This window comes from Schizophyllum commune, assembly GCF_000143185.2.
Source record: "Schizophyllum commune H4-8 unplaced genomic scaffold SCHCOscaffold_2, whole genome shotgun sequence".
NCBI lineage: Eukaryota > Fungi > Basidiomycota > Agaricomycetes > Agaricales > Schizophyllaceae > Schizophyllum > Schizophyllum commune.
Genome location: NW_026089539.1, coordinates 2,116,826 through 2,129,293, shown reverse-complemented (window position 1 = coordinate 2,129,293; position 12,468 = coordinate 2,116,826). Strand labels below are relative to the sequence as shown.

Genomic DNA, 12,468 nt, shown 5'->3' with positions numbered 1-12,468 from the left:
CGGCAATATCTGTGCTTAATAGGAAAGGGTAGGCACTTGACTCGAGGGGGAAAAGTTCAAGAATAAGTCACTGAGAACAAAGGTTTCGGAGGAACAGTCCTCGAAGGGCCGGCCATCCGGAATAATTGGGCTGGTGCCCAGACGTGCACAGTCTAGCAAGCACCGAGCAAGCTAATTCTACATGTAGTGAACATTTACTTTGCAGCCAGGGGTGAGCAGAGTAAGCCTTACGACGAGCACCCGCAATCCATACGGACGATGCAGTCTGGAAACTCCTACGCTCCAACTACCTTTCCAAAGCGACACCCATGGACCCCGTTTGTGAGCATTACCCACTCCCCTTCCCGGACATCGTCCTTCTTGATACGAGAGGTAGCCTCGCGAATCCTCCCTTGCTCTAGAAGCCATGCGCGCAGTACACCCGGTAGGCATCCTGTGGATGATGGCGGCGTGACCCAATAGGACTCGCGGAAGAAAGCGACGTTCGATATAGACGCCTCTGTCATTTCCCCGTTTTCGTTGTAGAGCAGTACCTCCTTCAAGTCTCCGGGCAAGATGCCTGCCCTCTGGCGAGCGGCATCATAGACAGAGCGCTGAGTTGTTTTCGTTTTTGTGAATATAGAAGACGGCGTCGGTTGCGAGTCAATCTCTAGTTTGTAAGAGGGCTCGAGGAGAGCAGGATCATCGGTCGGCTGGAAGTACGCCCCCCAATGTTGGGTCCCGATGGAATGGTGCCACGGGAGAAGTAGTCACCGAGAGCACGCCGCTCGAGGAAAGGGTTATTCGAAGCTAGCCCATGGAAGACTTTAGTAACACGATGCGGGGCGAATGCACGTCTACACACCTTCATGGCAGCTGAAGGGTCCGCAAGGCCCTCTGCTGCTTCCGCTACGACAGCCTTGCATCTCGACTTGAGTTCATCATATGTGAAGCTGGGTATATACCAGCCGTGGCGTCCGATCGCGTCCTGCAAACGACCAAAGTGCTGTGGAAGGAGGAAGAGGGCAGAAGGGCCGTCCCGATCATAGTTCCATCGCAAGGATCGGAGGAAGGGATCGTATCGAGTCGACGTCAACAACTCGTATGGCTCGAGTTGCTCCTCGCCAATGACGTCCCCCACACTCGACATGGCAGGACAGTGAAAAGTTATCAGCAGAGCAAGACATGATCATCTCACGAGAATCACGACCAGCGAGATGATGACATACTCATCTAAGCCTTTCAATTATAGTGATACATCCCGCCAAATTGGCGGTGAGAACAAACACAGAGAGGCGGGATCACATGAACCCTTGGCGCAGTGGTAGCGCGTATGATTCCAGTTTACTGGAACGTCCATAAGGTCGTCCGTTCGATCCGGGCAGGGTTCATTTTTTGGTGATATTTGAGCAGGCAGGTAGGTGGGGAATGGTGACTTGCTCTCTTTCCAACAGGTTTGTTAGTCCGACACAGCTGTCTTCATGTACTTCACAGGCGGACATTACATGTTAGTGCCTACGAGAGACCTGGCGTGTCTGCCCGCTGAACTTAAAACCTGTATCCTGTCAGGCGTACCAAGCCATACGCAAGCGCTCTGGTCTCTGGTAAACGGGGGATGCAGCAATCTCCACTGTCGAGGGCCGCTAAGCCAAGTCAGCGGCAGAGGAGGAAAGTAACCGCAGACAGACGCACCATCCGCCTTCCTCCGGGAAAGCGTCTCGAAGGGCCGGACGCGTCCTGGCGGCTGATGTGAACGATATCCTAATCGCCCAGCGTCGGGGCTTTTAAAGACTGATTTCCACGCCAGCAGACGACTTGTCAATGCTGTTGACGCTCCAAATGGGGCCTTGAGGTACTTTCGCAGGTGCACTCTCCATGTCCTCTGAAGGACTATCCGCGCCATCAGGAGTGCCCTCGGTAGACGCGGCACGCAAACTGGGTCGGACGCCCAGGGTGGCGCAAAGTGCTTTGTACCGGGAGCGTATCTGTCGGAACAGTTTTGGGATGTCCACCTGAGACGGGCTGTCTGAAATCGATGGGTTGACACGAGGGAAATGCGAGATGAGATTGAGCAGATGTTTGATGTGGTTCATCGCGCGGCTGGTGAAGACATCGGTCAGGAAAGGATTGTCTATTTCTCTTCGAGAGGAACGTACTCATCGGTGCGACCCTGATGTGTATATACGGCCTGCCACATCAAAGCAAAGCCCTCGTAGAAACCTAGCTCCTCCCACATCTCAAAGCCCTTTTCACGGCCCAGCGCGCGTCCCTCGATGAGGCCATGTATCCGACCATGATCGAAACCATCCTTGAAGCCGGAGTCGTAGAAGCTGAGCTGAGTTCAGTGATTACGCCTGCTGTAGAGCATTTGATGAGGACTGACTCCTGTTCGACGTGCACGAGGGCCTCAAGATCGAATGCGTCGGCCATGATGACTGTTTTGGACAAGAACAAAGGGAATTCCGAGATCACAGTGCGGCCCGAGGAGCCGATATTGCCGCTGCTCAGCGAACCACGTTCTGTATCATATCGGGGAAGAAGTCTGGCATAACGTACAGTAGCGTACAACAGTTGGATGTGTGTTGATACAAGTGTTCGAAGTATATCTAGCAATGGCAGGCGGCGTTACCATTCGAAAAAGCAGAGACGCTGTGAGTGTCCTTCGCGGCGGGGACGTCCATGCTGGGGTTCTTCGCAAAGAACGACTGCGGCTTGAAGGTGACGTTGAGATGGTCCACAGGCATACTGTGGCATAGTCAGAGTATCTGCATCGCGCGACTCTTCGTGGACTTACACAGGCCAATCCTCAGGGCGCGGGATGTGGGTAGTCCCTAATTAGAAGTCAGCGACGCGCGGGTGAAGGGTGTACAGTGGACTGCCGCTTACCGATTGTCACGTAGACCACAATGTCTTCGTCTTCGACGCTCTGTCCTCCTTTGGACCACTTCTCCAGAGAGTCTTCCGGTGTCGTCCTAGTCTGCGGCACATACTTGCCAGACGGCCACATCCTGGATCCCTTCGGTCCCTCCACATCCCGCACAACCCAGAGCGGGGCTTTGACGAAGCCGGCGCGAGACGCGCACCATCCGTCATCACGTACAAAGGATGGGACGACGCCGCCCTTCATGCCGATACTGTACCCAACGTTCGCGTTGCTGCTGTAATGTTTCCGGCCGGAGTTGACGATCCTCCAACGACGGTCCGCGGCGAGATCGTACTGGCGGGAGCCCTCCTGCTTGATAAGAGACTCTTTCGTCGTGAATGAGTTGCCAGCGAAGTTCTGCGCGGACCCAGTCGGTGCGTCGGACATAACGACGTCCGTCTCCACTACGGAGTTCTGCAGGCCGTCCACCATGGGATCGACGCGGACAGAAAACATGTGTTGGTGATAGTGCGCGTTGACATTCGGGGCGACCCAGGTGCCGTGAGGACTCGGCTCGCCGTCTGCGCCGACATAGACTTGCAGAATACCGGTGAGTCGAACCTCGAGTTCGATGCTACCATCCTGGTAGAAATGGTAATTCCAGATGTACTCTGCCCAAGCGTTAGTGAGGGACAAGCGCGTCCCGCGGTACGCGTACCGTAATTTGCCTGAGCAACGTTCGTTGAGTGTGTATTTGACTAAAGGTGAATGATCACATACCAATGTGCAGACCATGCTGACGACAAGGCGCCGGCGTCGGGCAGTATGCGACCGGCCGTTGGGTCTGTAATCGCTGTGCTTCCAGAGCACGCCATTGTCCTCTTCGTGGATGCATATCACGTTCTTGATGATGATTGCGCTGCCGTCGTTCGCCACGAACGAACCGGGCTAGTAACAGGTCAGACGGAGATTAAAATCGAACCAGAAGAGACGTACAAGGTAATGAATCTGTCCGAGGCAATCGCAGCCAAGAGAAAGTTCGTTGGCCATGGTACCCATCCCATATTCGCCCCTATTATCACGTTTTATGTAAGGTTGTACGGACGCTTGCGAGGTTCACGTACGAGTCAAAAGCGAACTTGCGCGAATGAGGGAACTCCGGCGCGCCATAGGGCACAACCATCTCGGCGAGAGAAAGGCGATAGAAAATGGGACGGATCTCTCCATTGTCATTGTATGTGATGGTCGATAGAGCAATGCCTTCGCGGTGGGTGAACGCTAAGCGACAACCAAGGTGAGCGATGGACATGCTGCACTCGGCGGGAACTTACATATGTGCATCTTCCAATTCTGCCACTCTAGTTCGTGTCCGTTCACTTTGAAGCTGACGCCCTCAGGCTGGAGGACGTGTAGCTGGAGATGAACGATACACCGATGAGTGTAAGCCGGTAATGAAGAGTTACTGCGTACTTACCGGCTTCAAACCCTCGCGTGGCTTGAAGTCGGGCTCTGACTTCTCCATTAGGTCTGGCAGGAAGTCGAAGGCCTTCTTGGGAGGAGGGATGCGTTCCCGCTTGGCGGCCGCAAGGCCTGCGCTCGCGTCGCCCAGTTCGCCCGGCGCAGTCGTGGGTACCGAAAGTGTAGGACCATTGGCGGAAGCTGTATAACGCGGTGGGAAATCGATATGAAGGACCTTCTCCGCGTTGGAATCTAGAACAGGTATGAAGTCCTTATCGGCATTGTCAGTCATGAGATAAACTTCGGGACTCCGCGAGCTCACCATCGGATGCGCGTAAAGATTCTCGTGCTCCCCAAATCTGGCGAATACGAGAGCTTGCTGCACGCGCTCCTGCTGAGGGAAACGAGGATCGTAACCAATGGACCAGCCATCGCAGACTATCTGGTCAGGTTCGATGCCTGAGGCGTCGTTGAGCCGTCAAACACGTCTGAGAAGGGAATCTGGACCGACCAACTTCCTTCGCCAACTGCTGGACCCTCTTGTCTGCCTTAACCGTCTTCTCAGCTGCTACAAGTTCCTGAACGGAAATCTGTGGCTGTGTCCCCTCAGGCAGGCGATCAAGCGCATCGACGCTCCATTGACCCTCGCCGAGCGACAATACCACGTTGTAAGCGGTTCCCGCAGCGAGTTCCAGGAAGTCGACTTCAGCCCGGCGGATGATAGGGGTGGCCGGTTCAGGTTTACCGCCAGGGGTCAGCGGAATGCCCAGGTGAGCAAGGACCTGGCGCTTCGGCGGAGGAAGAAGAGAGCAAGTAATGAACTTCAAGGCATTGATGTCCGGGATATTGGCCGTATGATGGCGAACGACCAGGCAGACAGCCGCGATCTATCTTCTTCATCAGTGCCAGCTTCGGACAATAGAGCAGCGAAAGTACCTCCTCTGGCGTCAGCGGATCCAGCGGGTGCTTAGGTGCGTGAGTGGAGTCCTTCGTCGAGTTCTCGATTCCAGAGGCAGTACCGGGGACGACTGTGGCAGACATGGCAGACAGAGATGCGAAAGCAATGGACTGAACGTCTGTCCGCTACGGTACTCTGCTCCCTTATATATGCATCTCCTATACCTCTATCAGGTGAGATAGCACATGACGGCGGGCATTACGGCTCGCCCGTGGCCAGTGCGCCTTCGGATAAGAGGGAGGGAGGAACTATAAACGTAGCCGGCGCCTACATGGCGATCGTTATCTCTCTAACAGCGGTGCGCAGTCGAGACAGAATGCCAGACCAGAGTACAATCACTATTGAGGTCGAAGCTCTGAGGGAACAACATTAGGTCGATATAGCATTACACCTTGCATAGTTTACAATACATACACCCCCCGATGATCATGACGAATAAACAGTTGGCGAGAATGGGCTAGTGCGTCTGTCCGTTATTAGCAGATGTATGTGACAAGGGCAAAGCCTCTAGAGAGGAATGCCACCGTATGGATGTGCATAAGGATACGTGGATGAAAGCGGCCGTAGGGGAGTTTGAGGAGTGTTGTAAGTCGAAATGAAGGGCGACCCGGCCGACAGCGAGCTCCCTGTGCTGTAAGGGCTATAGTTCGGGATGACTGGGGCAGGCGTCGAGCCGCGCGAATGGGAGACATTGAGAGGTACAACCGGCGGTGACGCATATGACGCCGGATATGACGGCGGTATCCGACCTGTGAGCTCGAGGAGTTGGGGCATAGGAACGACCGGTGGATAGTCGTCGTCGGAAGACTCTCCTTCATCGGTACTGTCGTCGCCCGGCTGCTCGAGCGGGACTTCGTATCGCCGACGACTAGATCCGTAAGGCAGCGTTGAGCTACGAGCTAATGGCCCATTCCACGGGGACTCTCGGACCGCATTCCTGGTCTGAGGGCTCCGCGTGGACGCACGCCGGTCCAGACTACATCAAGGTCTCAGTGAGAAGTCCTTTGTAGTGCACTGAACTCACCCATGCCATGTCGCAGTATTTTCGTCGACCAACACGATGAGTAACTCTTCGCTGCCATTCTCGGGTTTATCGCTTGAGGTGCGCCGCAAAGTCGCGCCCTCGTTGCGCGCCGCGCTGTGCGATCTGTCTTGCTTTCAGTGACATTGACAAGCCAAGGGACTGAGACATACAATGGTGCGGGGCTCTCACTGTTATACCGTCGACGATGGCCATCCTTACCGCGCCCAGATGAGTGAGAGTGCGCTGAGGATGAGCGTCAGGAACGTGAGGCAGGCTGCAACTTGATCAAGCCGTACCAGACCCGGAGTGCCTGCGATGGCAATGTAGAGATTAATGCATGTGCCTGTAGAGGTACGGATACACGCACTTAGACGAGCTGTCGGGATTCACAATCCTCAATTTGGCTAAGAGATCGATTGTTAATGGATGAACTCAGTTTCACTGGATGTACATACGTTGATGGCTCAGAGGTACGTTGGGCATCATATTAAGGAGGGGCAGGGAGGCGACAGATGAGTTGGTCTTTCCGAAACTGAAAAGGCCTCAGTAACGTGGACGATTGGCGTGGCGAAGGGTTCATACGAGGAGAGTGGCTTGGAAGGGGGCTGCGCTGGAGAAGTGTCGCCTTTATCTGAATCTGGATGAGAAACGCTTTATCTATGAACGAGAATTGACACATGCCTGACGATTCCTGGCCCCGATGCGAACGAGAGGACGGTACATCGGAGCGACCGGATCGAGATGTCCTGTCCGAGCGGTTGGACTTGCGCGAGTTCGTACGTGCCAGCGCTTCCTCAGTGACAGGCACTTCCAGCGTGATCCTATGCAAAGTTACAGCGACGATCGACAGCGGAGACAAGGCCAACTCACGACTGTCGTTTGTACTCCCTTTCCAGCGTCTTTATGGCCTTGTCGAAAGCCTTGTCCAGTTTATCCGACTTGTCGAACTCATCGCCTATCAGGTCACCAGTGCCTAGAAAGATCTAAGAAGATATGATGATGTGTCGGAGGCGTGGCGAACCTTGCTTGCGATGAGTCTGTGGGGGTAAATGGTTAACAAAGAAAGTACGAGCGACGCGATAGACACACCTTAACGTCGCCCTTCCACGACCTCCACATATCCACCACCTTTCTTCCTGCTTCTACGGGACGAGGCAAGGCAAGAACAACCGGCTGTTGATGAGGCTTTCTGAGGCCAGAACCTTTGCGGCTGCGAGGTGCTTGTTAGCAATGGGCACATCGTCGCCGGCGTAAGACGCACTTTAAAAAGTTCTGGGCCAACTCAGTCGCCTCTGGTCCTGTAACAATCCTGAACTTTCCGTCGCGCGCATTATCGTACGTCGGAGGCATTCCCTGCTTAGCAAGGTCTTGCAAGAAGGAGGGGCCAAAGTGTGAGGCTCGAATATGTTGGGTGGCTGCGGCAGCCAGGCGCTTTGAGGTGGACAGTTTGCGCTCTCTGGGCCTTGCAGGCGGCTGGGCTGGAGGACTGTCGACGAGGGTCATGCTTTGGGTGCTGGAGGATGAACGTGAGGAGGTGGAGGGGGTAGACATGATGGACATGGAGGGGGTCAAGGTCAACTGGTGAAAGATCGCCTGGGTGGAGAGCGGTATAATAAGGGTGACTAGATCAAACTGCTGATCGTTGCCCTCGAGGCGTCCTCGAGGCTGACGGAGCAGCGTGTATGTTGGTTCCGGTTTGAAGAGAAAGGAGAACGATGAGCAGAAGTCGTCGCTGGGGCCTGCCCGTGCAGTACGGTCTGGTCTGGGCGTGAAGTTGCGGGAAAGAAGGGAAGAAGAGGCGTCTGTAAAAGAACGCATTCAGGCCCGACGTTACATCACACGGACTCGCCGAACTTGCGTTCCCGAATCTCCATTAGGTTCATTCTAGGCACCCTTCGCTCTCCCAGCCCACGCATTGATTACGATGCTGCCGCGTCCATGCCACCTGCAGTGGAGCACCGGCGCAGACCATGCGAGACTGCGGGGGACGAGCTATAGAGTCCTCATCCATCGCTTTCACGGTCTTCCGACGCAGCAACAGCAAATTGTAGTCGACTACGTGATCACAAACGAGCATGCGATAGTAACAGTGGGCACACTTGTAGCACGGTGTATCCTCCTCAGACGTTCCTTGATCCTTGCTTTCCCGCCCCGGCTGCCTTCCTTTCGTGTCTTTCTGCCTTGAGAATGGCGAACGCGCACGAATGGCTCTTGATACAGGATCACTTCAGCGGACTGAAGGGCAGAGGGGTCAGAATGTACGAATCCATCGACTTGGCCAGCTCGGCGGTCTGCGGAAAGGCTCAGTGATCGCTTCGACGTCCTTATATCCTTGTAAACAAACCTTGGACACCGTCTCCGCCCATCCGTCGACTTTCCACGCGTTCTCGCGCATCTCCTTCCTCTGCTCCATGCTCCTGCGCGACTAGGTCAGTCTCTCCTCCAGTTCGTACCCTCGGCACTCACTGATATTGCCATAGATGATGCACCTCGTGAAGATGTCCAACCTATCGATTGTCAGCGCAATTCAATATGAGAGGTTCACGCCTGACCTGCGAATACCAAGCCCCGACCGGCGCCACGAACTTGCGTCGCGCCTCGATACCTCGCCGCCTGACATGTCGTGAGTCTTCATATCGCAACGCATTTTGAGCCCACGCACCATGTGTTCTCCCACTCGAGAAGTCTCCCGGGCTTCAGCTGGTACGAGCGCAATTCGAAGATACCACCGTGAATGTGCGGAGGTGCAGTCGGCACCATTGCAAACTCGGAAGCCAGTTGAAGGGTACGAGAGGTCAAGTAGGGTCGCATCGCGTTGTTGGCCGAGACATGCTACTCGGGACATCAGTAACGACATCGCACGAAGACGGAGGACCAACGAACGTGGGGCTCGCGCCTGACGAGGTCCATGGTCTTGTCGTATCCTCCGTAGTGCTCATACTCAAGGATGTGGATGAACGTGTCTTGCTCGCCGACGATGACTTCCCAGCTAGCTTGGAGATCAGGCTCTCGCCGTAGGACGACACAGTTGAACTCACTTTCCCGAGAGCTTCACATGCAGCTTGGAATCATCTTTCACGCCCGAGTAGTACGTCTCGCTGCAAGCCGTCAGTACGATCAAGCAAGTGAGAGCAAGTCCACGCACGCGGCCTTCTTGTACTCCTCTACCTTATCCGGTTTGACCTTGTGAACCTCGAAGCCATGAATATATTTGCCGCGTCCGACGAGCTTTCCGTGTTGTTGGACAAGCTCCTCTCCCTCCTTCTTAGCCTCGGGAGATCCATGGAGGATGTTCTTTGACGATAATGAGCTTCATTGATGTGCTGCTACGTGACGCGTACTGACCTGGACAGATATGGCGCGTCTCCCGGACGCGCAGGCCGCTCCCTGGCGGACAAAGCGTTGCAATAGTCTGGGAATCATTCGTAGAGGTATGTGGAAGAGCAAGCCAGGTGAGAGTGAGAACAGAAGGGAGGAGAACGAGGAAGACCGCGGTGATGCGGCGTGCGCCCAGTCGAACGCGTGATCACCTGACGTCAGCGGGGATAATGCGGGGTAATTCGCATTTTGTTTCCGCTGATTTACTCATGGCCAAGCGCAAATGGCGGCCGACTTCAATAAAAGATCAGTTCACTGAAGACGAAGACGCGCGATGGACAGATACTAGAGCACGGTTGCTATTTGCGAGATATACTCTGGTTGCCAGCCAGCATCTGAGGCGAAGCGGTGGCGAAGTAAGGGTGGCAACGTAGTGGCAAGACGAGGATGTGTGAGAGGACGAGGTGATGGCGGCGCATATGAGAGTATGTTATCTCAAGTAGGGAGCGACCTACGCAAGATTCAAGGTGTTGATATCCAGGATTTACAGGTGTCCAATCTATCCGCCTCTCGTGAAATCCCCGCTGCGTCCGCCCGACTTCTTCGTCACCTTGATGTCCGTGATCTCCATCTCCTTCCCAGCGACCGCTTTAAGCATATCCCACACCGTCAGCAGTCCGACCGACACCGCAGTCAGCGCTTCCATCTCCACCCCCGTCTTGCCCTCGCACTTCACCGTAGCTTCGCATCGTATGCTGTAACGAGGTCCGGCGGACGCGGATGCCGTATGCCCCTGTGGGGTCAGCCTGACATCGACTTTAGTCAATGGAAGGGGGTGACAGAGGGGGATGAGGTCGGAGGTCTTCTTGCTGGCCATGATCGCGGCCAGCTGAGCGACGGTGAGAGCATCGCCCTTGCGCCGGGCCTTCGCCTGAGAGGCCACAACATCGTCTGTCAGTGCAGAACCGGATGGATAATCGCCAGTGACCAGTTCGTAGGCCGAGGATGGAATGATGATGCGACCAGTGGCGGTCGCGGACCGCGATGAAGGGGCTTTGTCTCCGACGTCGACCATCGATGCACGCCCATGCTGATCTAAATGGGTCAAGGAGATGGGTATCGATGCACCGGATCTTGACGAGCTGTAGGACGACGCATAGCGAGCATGCTGCACGTTGAGTAAAGAATTCAATGTCGGGCGATAGAGCGTCGATACTGGCTTGAACGGTTTCAAGGGCGCATGCTGAGCTCTGCGCGGTCCTGGAAGCTATATGAGATATGCACAAGTATACGGGCCTAATGAACTACGAGAGGAAGTCGTACTCAACCACCTATCAATATCATCGGGCGATTCGTCTTCACGTCAATATCTTGCATGTCAGAATGTTTCTCCTGCTTCCCTAGGACCGCAATTCGAATGAGGTCGAGGAGTTCAGCATCGGACGCGCCTGCGCGCATGCGATCTCGCAAGGAGATTTCTTTGGCGTCGAATAGGCAGACCTGACAAGTGCTTTAGTAATGTTTACTTGCAACTGGCCGAAGGCGAATGATCAACCTTGATGTTCCCATCGGCTGTAATTCGCAGGCGATTACACGAAGCGCAGAAATGGTCTGACATGCTGCTGATGAAGCCAAAGGATCCTTTGTATCCTGGTAGCGCCCATGACCGCGCCGTGTCATTGGCCTCGTCCGTAACGCGGACAATGTCCGGATGCCTTCGCGATATTCGCTCAAGTAGCTCGGACGACGAGAGCATTTTCTGTTGGTCCCACTTGTTACCTGCATGTTTTCAATTTGGCAATGCTGTACGATGGGATAACTTACCGGTAAAGGGCATGAACTCAATGAAGCGCACAGATAGAGGACGATCCTTCGTCAATTCGATGAAGTCGAAGACTTCAGCGTCGTTGAGCCCCTTGATGACGACGATGTTCAACTTGACTTGTCGCAGGCCGGGATTATTCAGGGCCTCATCGAGCGTTCGTAGTACTGCTTCGTGCCCTCGGCGCCTCGTCATTATCATGAACTTGTCAGGGTCCAGCGTATCGAGACTAGCCGACATGTATAAGCAATCCAGGTATGCATGCATGATGAAGCAGCGAACCTTAAATTCAGATGCGTAAGTCCATTGTCGACCATGCATGGGAGCTTGCGATGCAGCGCGATGCCGTTGCTTGTCATCGCAAGGGACTTCAACCCAAGCTTACGCAAAGTGTGGAGGCGAGCTGAGGTACTTTAATCACTCCACGTTACCTGATGGCTTCGGTCACAGACCTATTATATCGGTTATCCCTTTGCGGACGGTTGGTTCTCCGCCCGTCAGCCGAATCTTCGTCACGCCCGTCCGGACGAATAGCTCTGCTAGCCGCACGACCTCGTCGTCCGTGAGCAGTTTCCCGGTCGGTGATAACTCGACACCTTCTTCTGGCATGCAGTAGAAGCCTGGATATGCATCAGCAAAGCAGCAGAACTGGCGACAGAAGAGATGAATTACAGCGTAGGTTACATCTCTCGGTGAGTGATATCCGCAGATAATCGTGTCGTCGATTGAACGAGTCAACGAGAGTAGGGACATGTCGTGTTGATGCATCTAAGTCGGCGATACGAGCCTGCTTATGTGTGAGATTAAATTGAGAAGTAGCTCCATCCACGACGTACCTTTGCCTTCGCCCGCACCCCCGCTGCTGTGGAAGTACGACGCGCGAGGAAGACACTCCCCTCAAGCTGCGCATGCAAGCGTAGATGGCTCACACTAGATGTTGCTGGGCGTATCATGTCTGGACTTACGAGGAAGCCCGTGAGTCAAGGGGATGGGCGCAAGATGCAGCCTCATTTGTGGCGTCGCGCCGACCGGTGACGCTCATTTGT

At 54.7% G+C, this 12,468-nt stretch overlaps 7 protein-coding genes and 1 non-coding gene across 8 annotated transcripts; 2 read left to right on the top strand and 6 right to left on the bottom strand.

Annotated features, from left to right (window-relative positions):
* Positions 1 to 228: 228 nt before the first annotated feature.
* On the bottom strand, positions 229 to 869 carry SCHCODRAFT_02611377 (D-aminoacid aminotransferase-like PLP-dependent enzyme). The gene is made up of 3 exons (XM_050344470.1): positions 845 to 869; positions 703 to 789; positions 229 to 665 (listed from the first exon to the last, which is right to left on the bottom strand). The coding sequence occupies exons 1-3, from the start codon at positions 848 to 850 to the stop codon at positions 276 to 278; spliced, it is 483 nt and encodes a 160-aa protein (XP_050202269.1). The 5' UTR covers positions 851 to 869; the 3' UTR covers positions 229 to 275.
* Positions 870 to 1,286: 417 nt separating this feature from the next.
* On the top strand, positions 1,287 to 1,370 carry SCHCODRAFT_t39. Its single transcript has one exon. It is a non-coding gene; the product is annotated as a tRNA-Trp (tRNA).
* Positions 1,371 to 1,438: 68 nt separating this feature from the next.
* On the bottom strand, positions 1,439 to 5,371 carry SCHCODRAFT_01143627 (uncharacterized protein). Its single transcript, XM_050341099.1, has 16 exons — positions 5,237 to 5,371; positions 4,812 to 5,187; positions 4,623 to 4,759; positions 4,317 to 4,571; positions 4,174 to 4,255; positions 3,967 to 4,120; positions 3,839 to 3,914; positions 3,623 to 3,790; positions 3,561 to 3,570; positions 2,866 to 3,513; positions 2,774 to 2,810; positions 2,609 to 2,724; positions 2,363 to 2,498; positions 2,136 to 2,309; positions 1,672 to 2,079; positions 1,439 to 1,622 (listed from the first exon to the last, which is right to left on the bottom strand). Exons 1-15 carry the CDS (start codon positions 5,339 to 5,341, stop codon positions 1,764 to 1,766), a joined length of 2,790 nt encoding a protein of 929 aa, XP_050202268.1. The 5' UTR covers positions 5,342 to 5,371; the 3' UTR covers positions 1,439 to 1,622; positions 1,672 to 1,763.
* Positions 5,212 to 5,683, top strand: SCHCODRAFT_02158708 (uncharacterized protein). The gene has a single exon (XM_050341953.1). It carries the CDS (start codon positions 5,353 to 5,355, stop codon positions 5,629 to 5,631), a length of 279 nt encoding a protein of 92 aa, XP_050202267.1. The 5' UTR covers positions 5,212 to 5,352; the 3' UTR covers positions 5,632 to 5,683.
* SCHCODRAFT_02158713 (uncharacterized protein) lies at positions 5,459 to 7,127 on the bottom strand. The gene is made up of 7 exons (XM_050341954.1): positions 6,964 to 7,127; positions 6,738 to 6,913; positions 6,650 to 6,686; positions 6,579 to 6,592; positions 6,453 to 6,525; positions 6,283 to 6,405; positions 5,459 to 6,234 (listed from the first exon to the last, which is right to left on the bottom strand). Exons 2-7 carry the CDS (start codon positions 6,766 to 6,768, stop codon positions 5,766 to 5,768), a joined length of 747 nt encoding a protein of 248 aa, XP_050202266.1. The 5' UTR covers positions 6,769 to 6,913; positions 6,964 to 7,127; the 3' UTR covers positions 5,459 to 5,765.
* A 138-nt stretch (positions 7,128 to 7,265) lies between these two features.
* Positions 7,266 to 7,842, bottom strand: SCHCODRAFT_02663118 (uncharacterized protein; the record flags this gene model as incomplete). Its single annotated transcript, XM_050346522.1, has 3 exons — positions 7,266 to 7,319; positions 7,372 to 7,492; positions 7,544 to 7,842. 3 exons carry the CDS (start codon positions 7,840 to 7,842, stop codon positions 7,266 to 7,268), a joined length of 474 nt encoding a protein of 157 aa, XP_050202265.1.
* Positions 7,843 to 8,306: 464 nt separating this feature from the next.
* On the bottom strand, positions 8,307 to 9,736 carry SCHCODRAFT_02611357 (NIPSNAP-domain-containing protein). The gene is made up of 9 exons (XM_003038617.2): positions 9,628 to 9,736; positions 9,428 to 9,576; positions 9,321 to 9,380; positions 9,166 to 9,271; positions 8,945 to 9,114; positions 8,835 to 8,895; positions 8,749 to 8,789; positions 8,627 to 8,699; positions 8,307 to 8,573 (listed from the first exon to the last, which is right to left on the bottom strand). Exons 1-9 carry the CDS (start codon positions 9,703 to 9,705, stop codon positions 8,505 to 8,507), a joined length of 807 nt encoding a protein of 268 aa, XP_003038663.1. The 5' UTR covers positions 9,706 to 9,736; the 3' UTR covers positions 8,307 to 8,504.
* A 423-nt stretch (positions 9,737 to 10,159) lies between these two features.
* Positions 10,160 to 12,433, bottom strand: SCHCODRAFT_02663116 (molybdenum cofactor biosynthesis prote; the record flags this gene model as incomplete). Its single annotated transcript, XM_003038618.1, has 8 exons — positions 10,160 to 10,695; positions 10,932 to 11,100; positions 11,156 to 11,379; positions 11,425 to 11,651; positions 11,705 to 11,825; positions 11,875 to 12,042; positions 12,095 to 12,190; positions 12,388 to 12,433. 8 exons carry the CDS (start codon positions 12,431 to 12,433, stop codon positions 10,160 to 10,162), a joined length of 1,587 nt encoding a protein of 528 aa, XP_003038664.1.
* Positions 12,434 to 12,468: the final 35 nt, after the last annotated feature.

Bases quoted from the DNA above. Each gene is read 5' to 3' on its own strand.
- SCHCODRAFT_02158708 (XM_050341953.1), top strand. From the start codon at position 5,353: ATGCGAAAGCAATGGACTGAACGTCTGTCCGCTACGGTACTCTGCTCC.
- SCHCODRAFT_01143627 (XM_050341099.1), bottom strand. From the start codon at position 5,341: ATGTCTGCCACAGTCGTCCCCGGTACTGCCTCTGGAATCGAGAACTCG. The intron at 4,256-4,316 runs GTAAGTACGCAG...GTTCATCTCCAG, and splicing joins CACGCGAGGGTTTGAAGCCG to CTACACGTCCTCCAGCCTGA. The intron at 2,080-2,135 runs GTACGTTCCTCT...TGTCTTCACCAG, and splicing joins CATCAGGGTCGCACCGATGA to CCGCGCGATGAACCACATCA.
- SCHCODRAFT_02158713 (XM_050341954.1), bottom strand. From the start codon at position 6,768: ATGATGCCCAACGTACCTCTGAGCCATCAAC. The intron at 6,687-6,737 runs GTATGTACATCC...TCGATCTCTTAG, and splicing joins CGTACCTCTGAGCCATCAAC to CCAAATTGAGGATTGTGAAT. The intron at 6,406-6,452 runs GTATGTCTCAGT...AAAGCAAGACAG, and splicing joins AGTGAGAGCCCCGCACCATT to ATCGCACAGCGCGGCGCGCA.
- SCHCODRAFT_02611357 (XM_003038617.2), bottom strand. From the start codon at position 9,705: ATGATTCCCAGACTATTGCAACGCTTTGTCCGCCAGGGAGCGGCCTGC. The intron at 9,381-9,427 runs GTGCGTGGACTT...GACGGCTTGCAG, and splicing joins GAGGAGTACAAGAAGGCCGC to CGAGACGTACTACTCGGGCG. The intron at 9,272-9,320 runs GTGAGTTCAACT...TCTCCAAGCTAG, and splicing joins CATGTGAAGCTCTCGGGAAA to CTGGGAAGTCATCGTCGGCG.
- SCHCODRAFT_02611377 (XM_050344470.1), bottom strand. The intron at 666-702 runs GTACTTCCAGCC...GCTCTCCTCGAG, and splicing joins GGGACCCAACATTGGGGGGC to CCCTCTTACAAACTAGAGAT.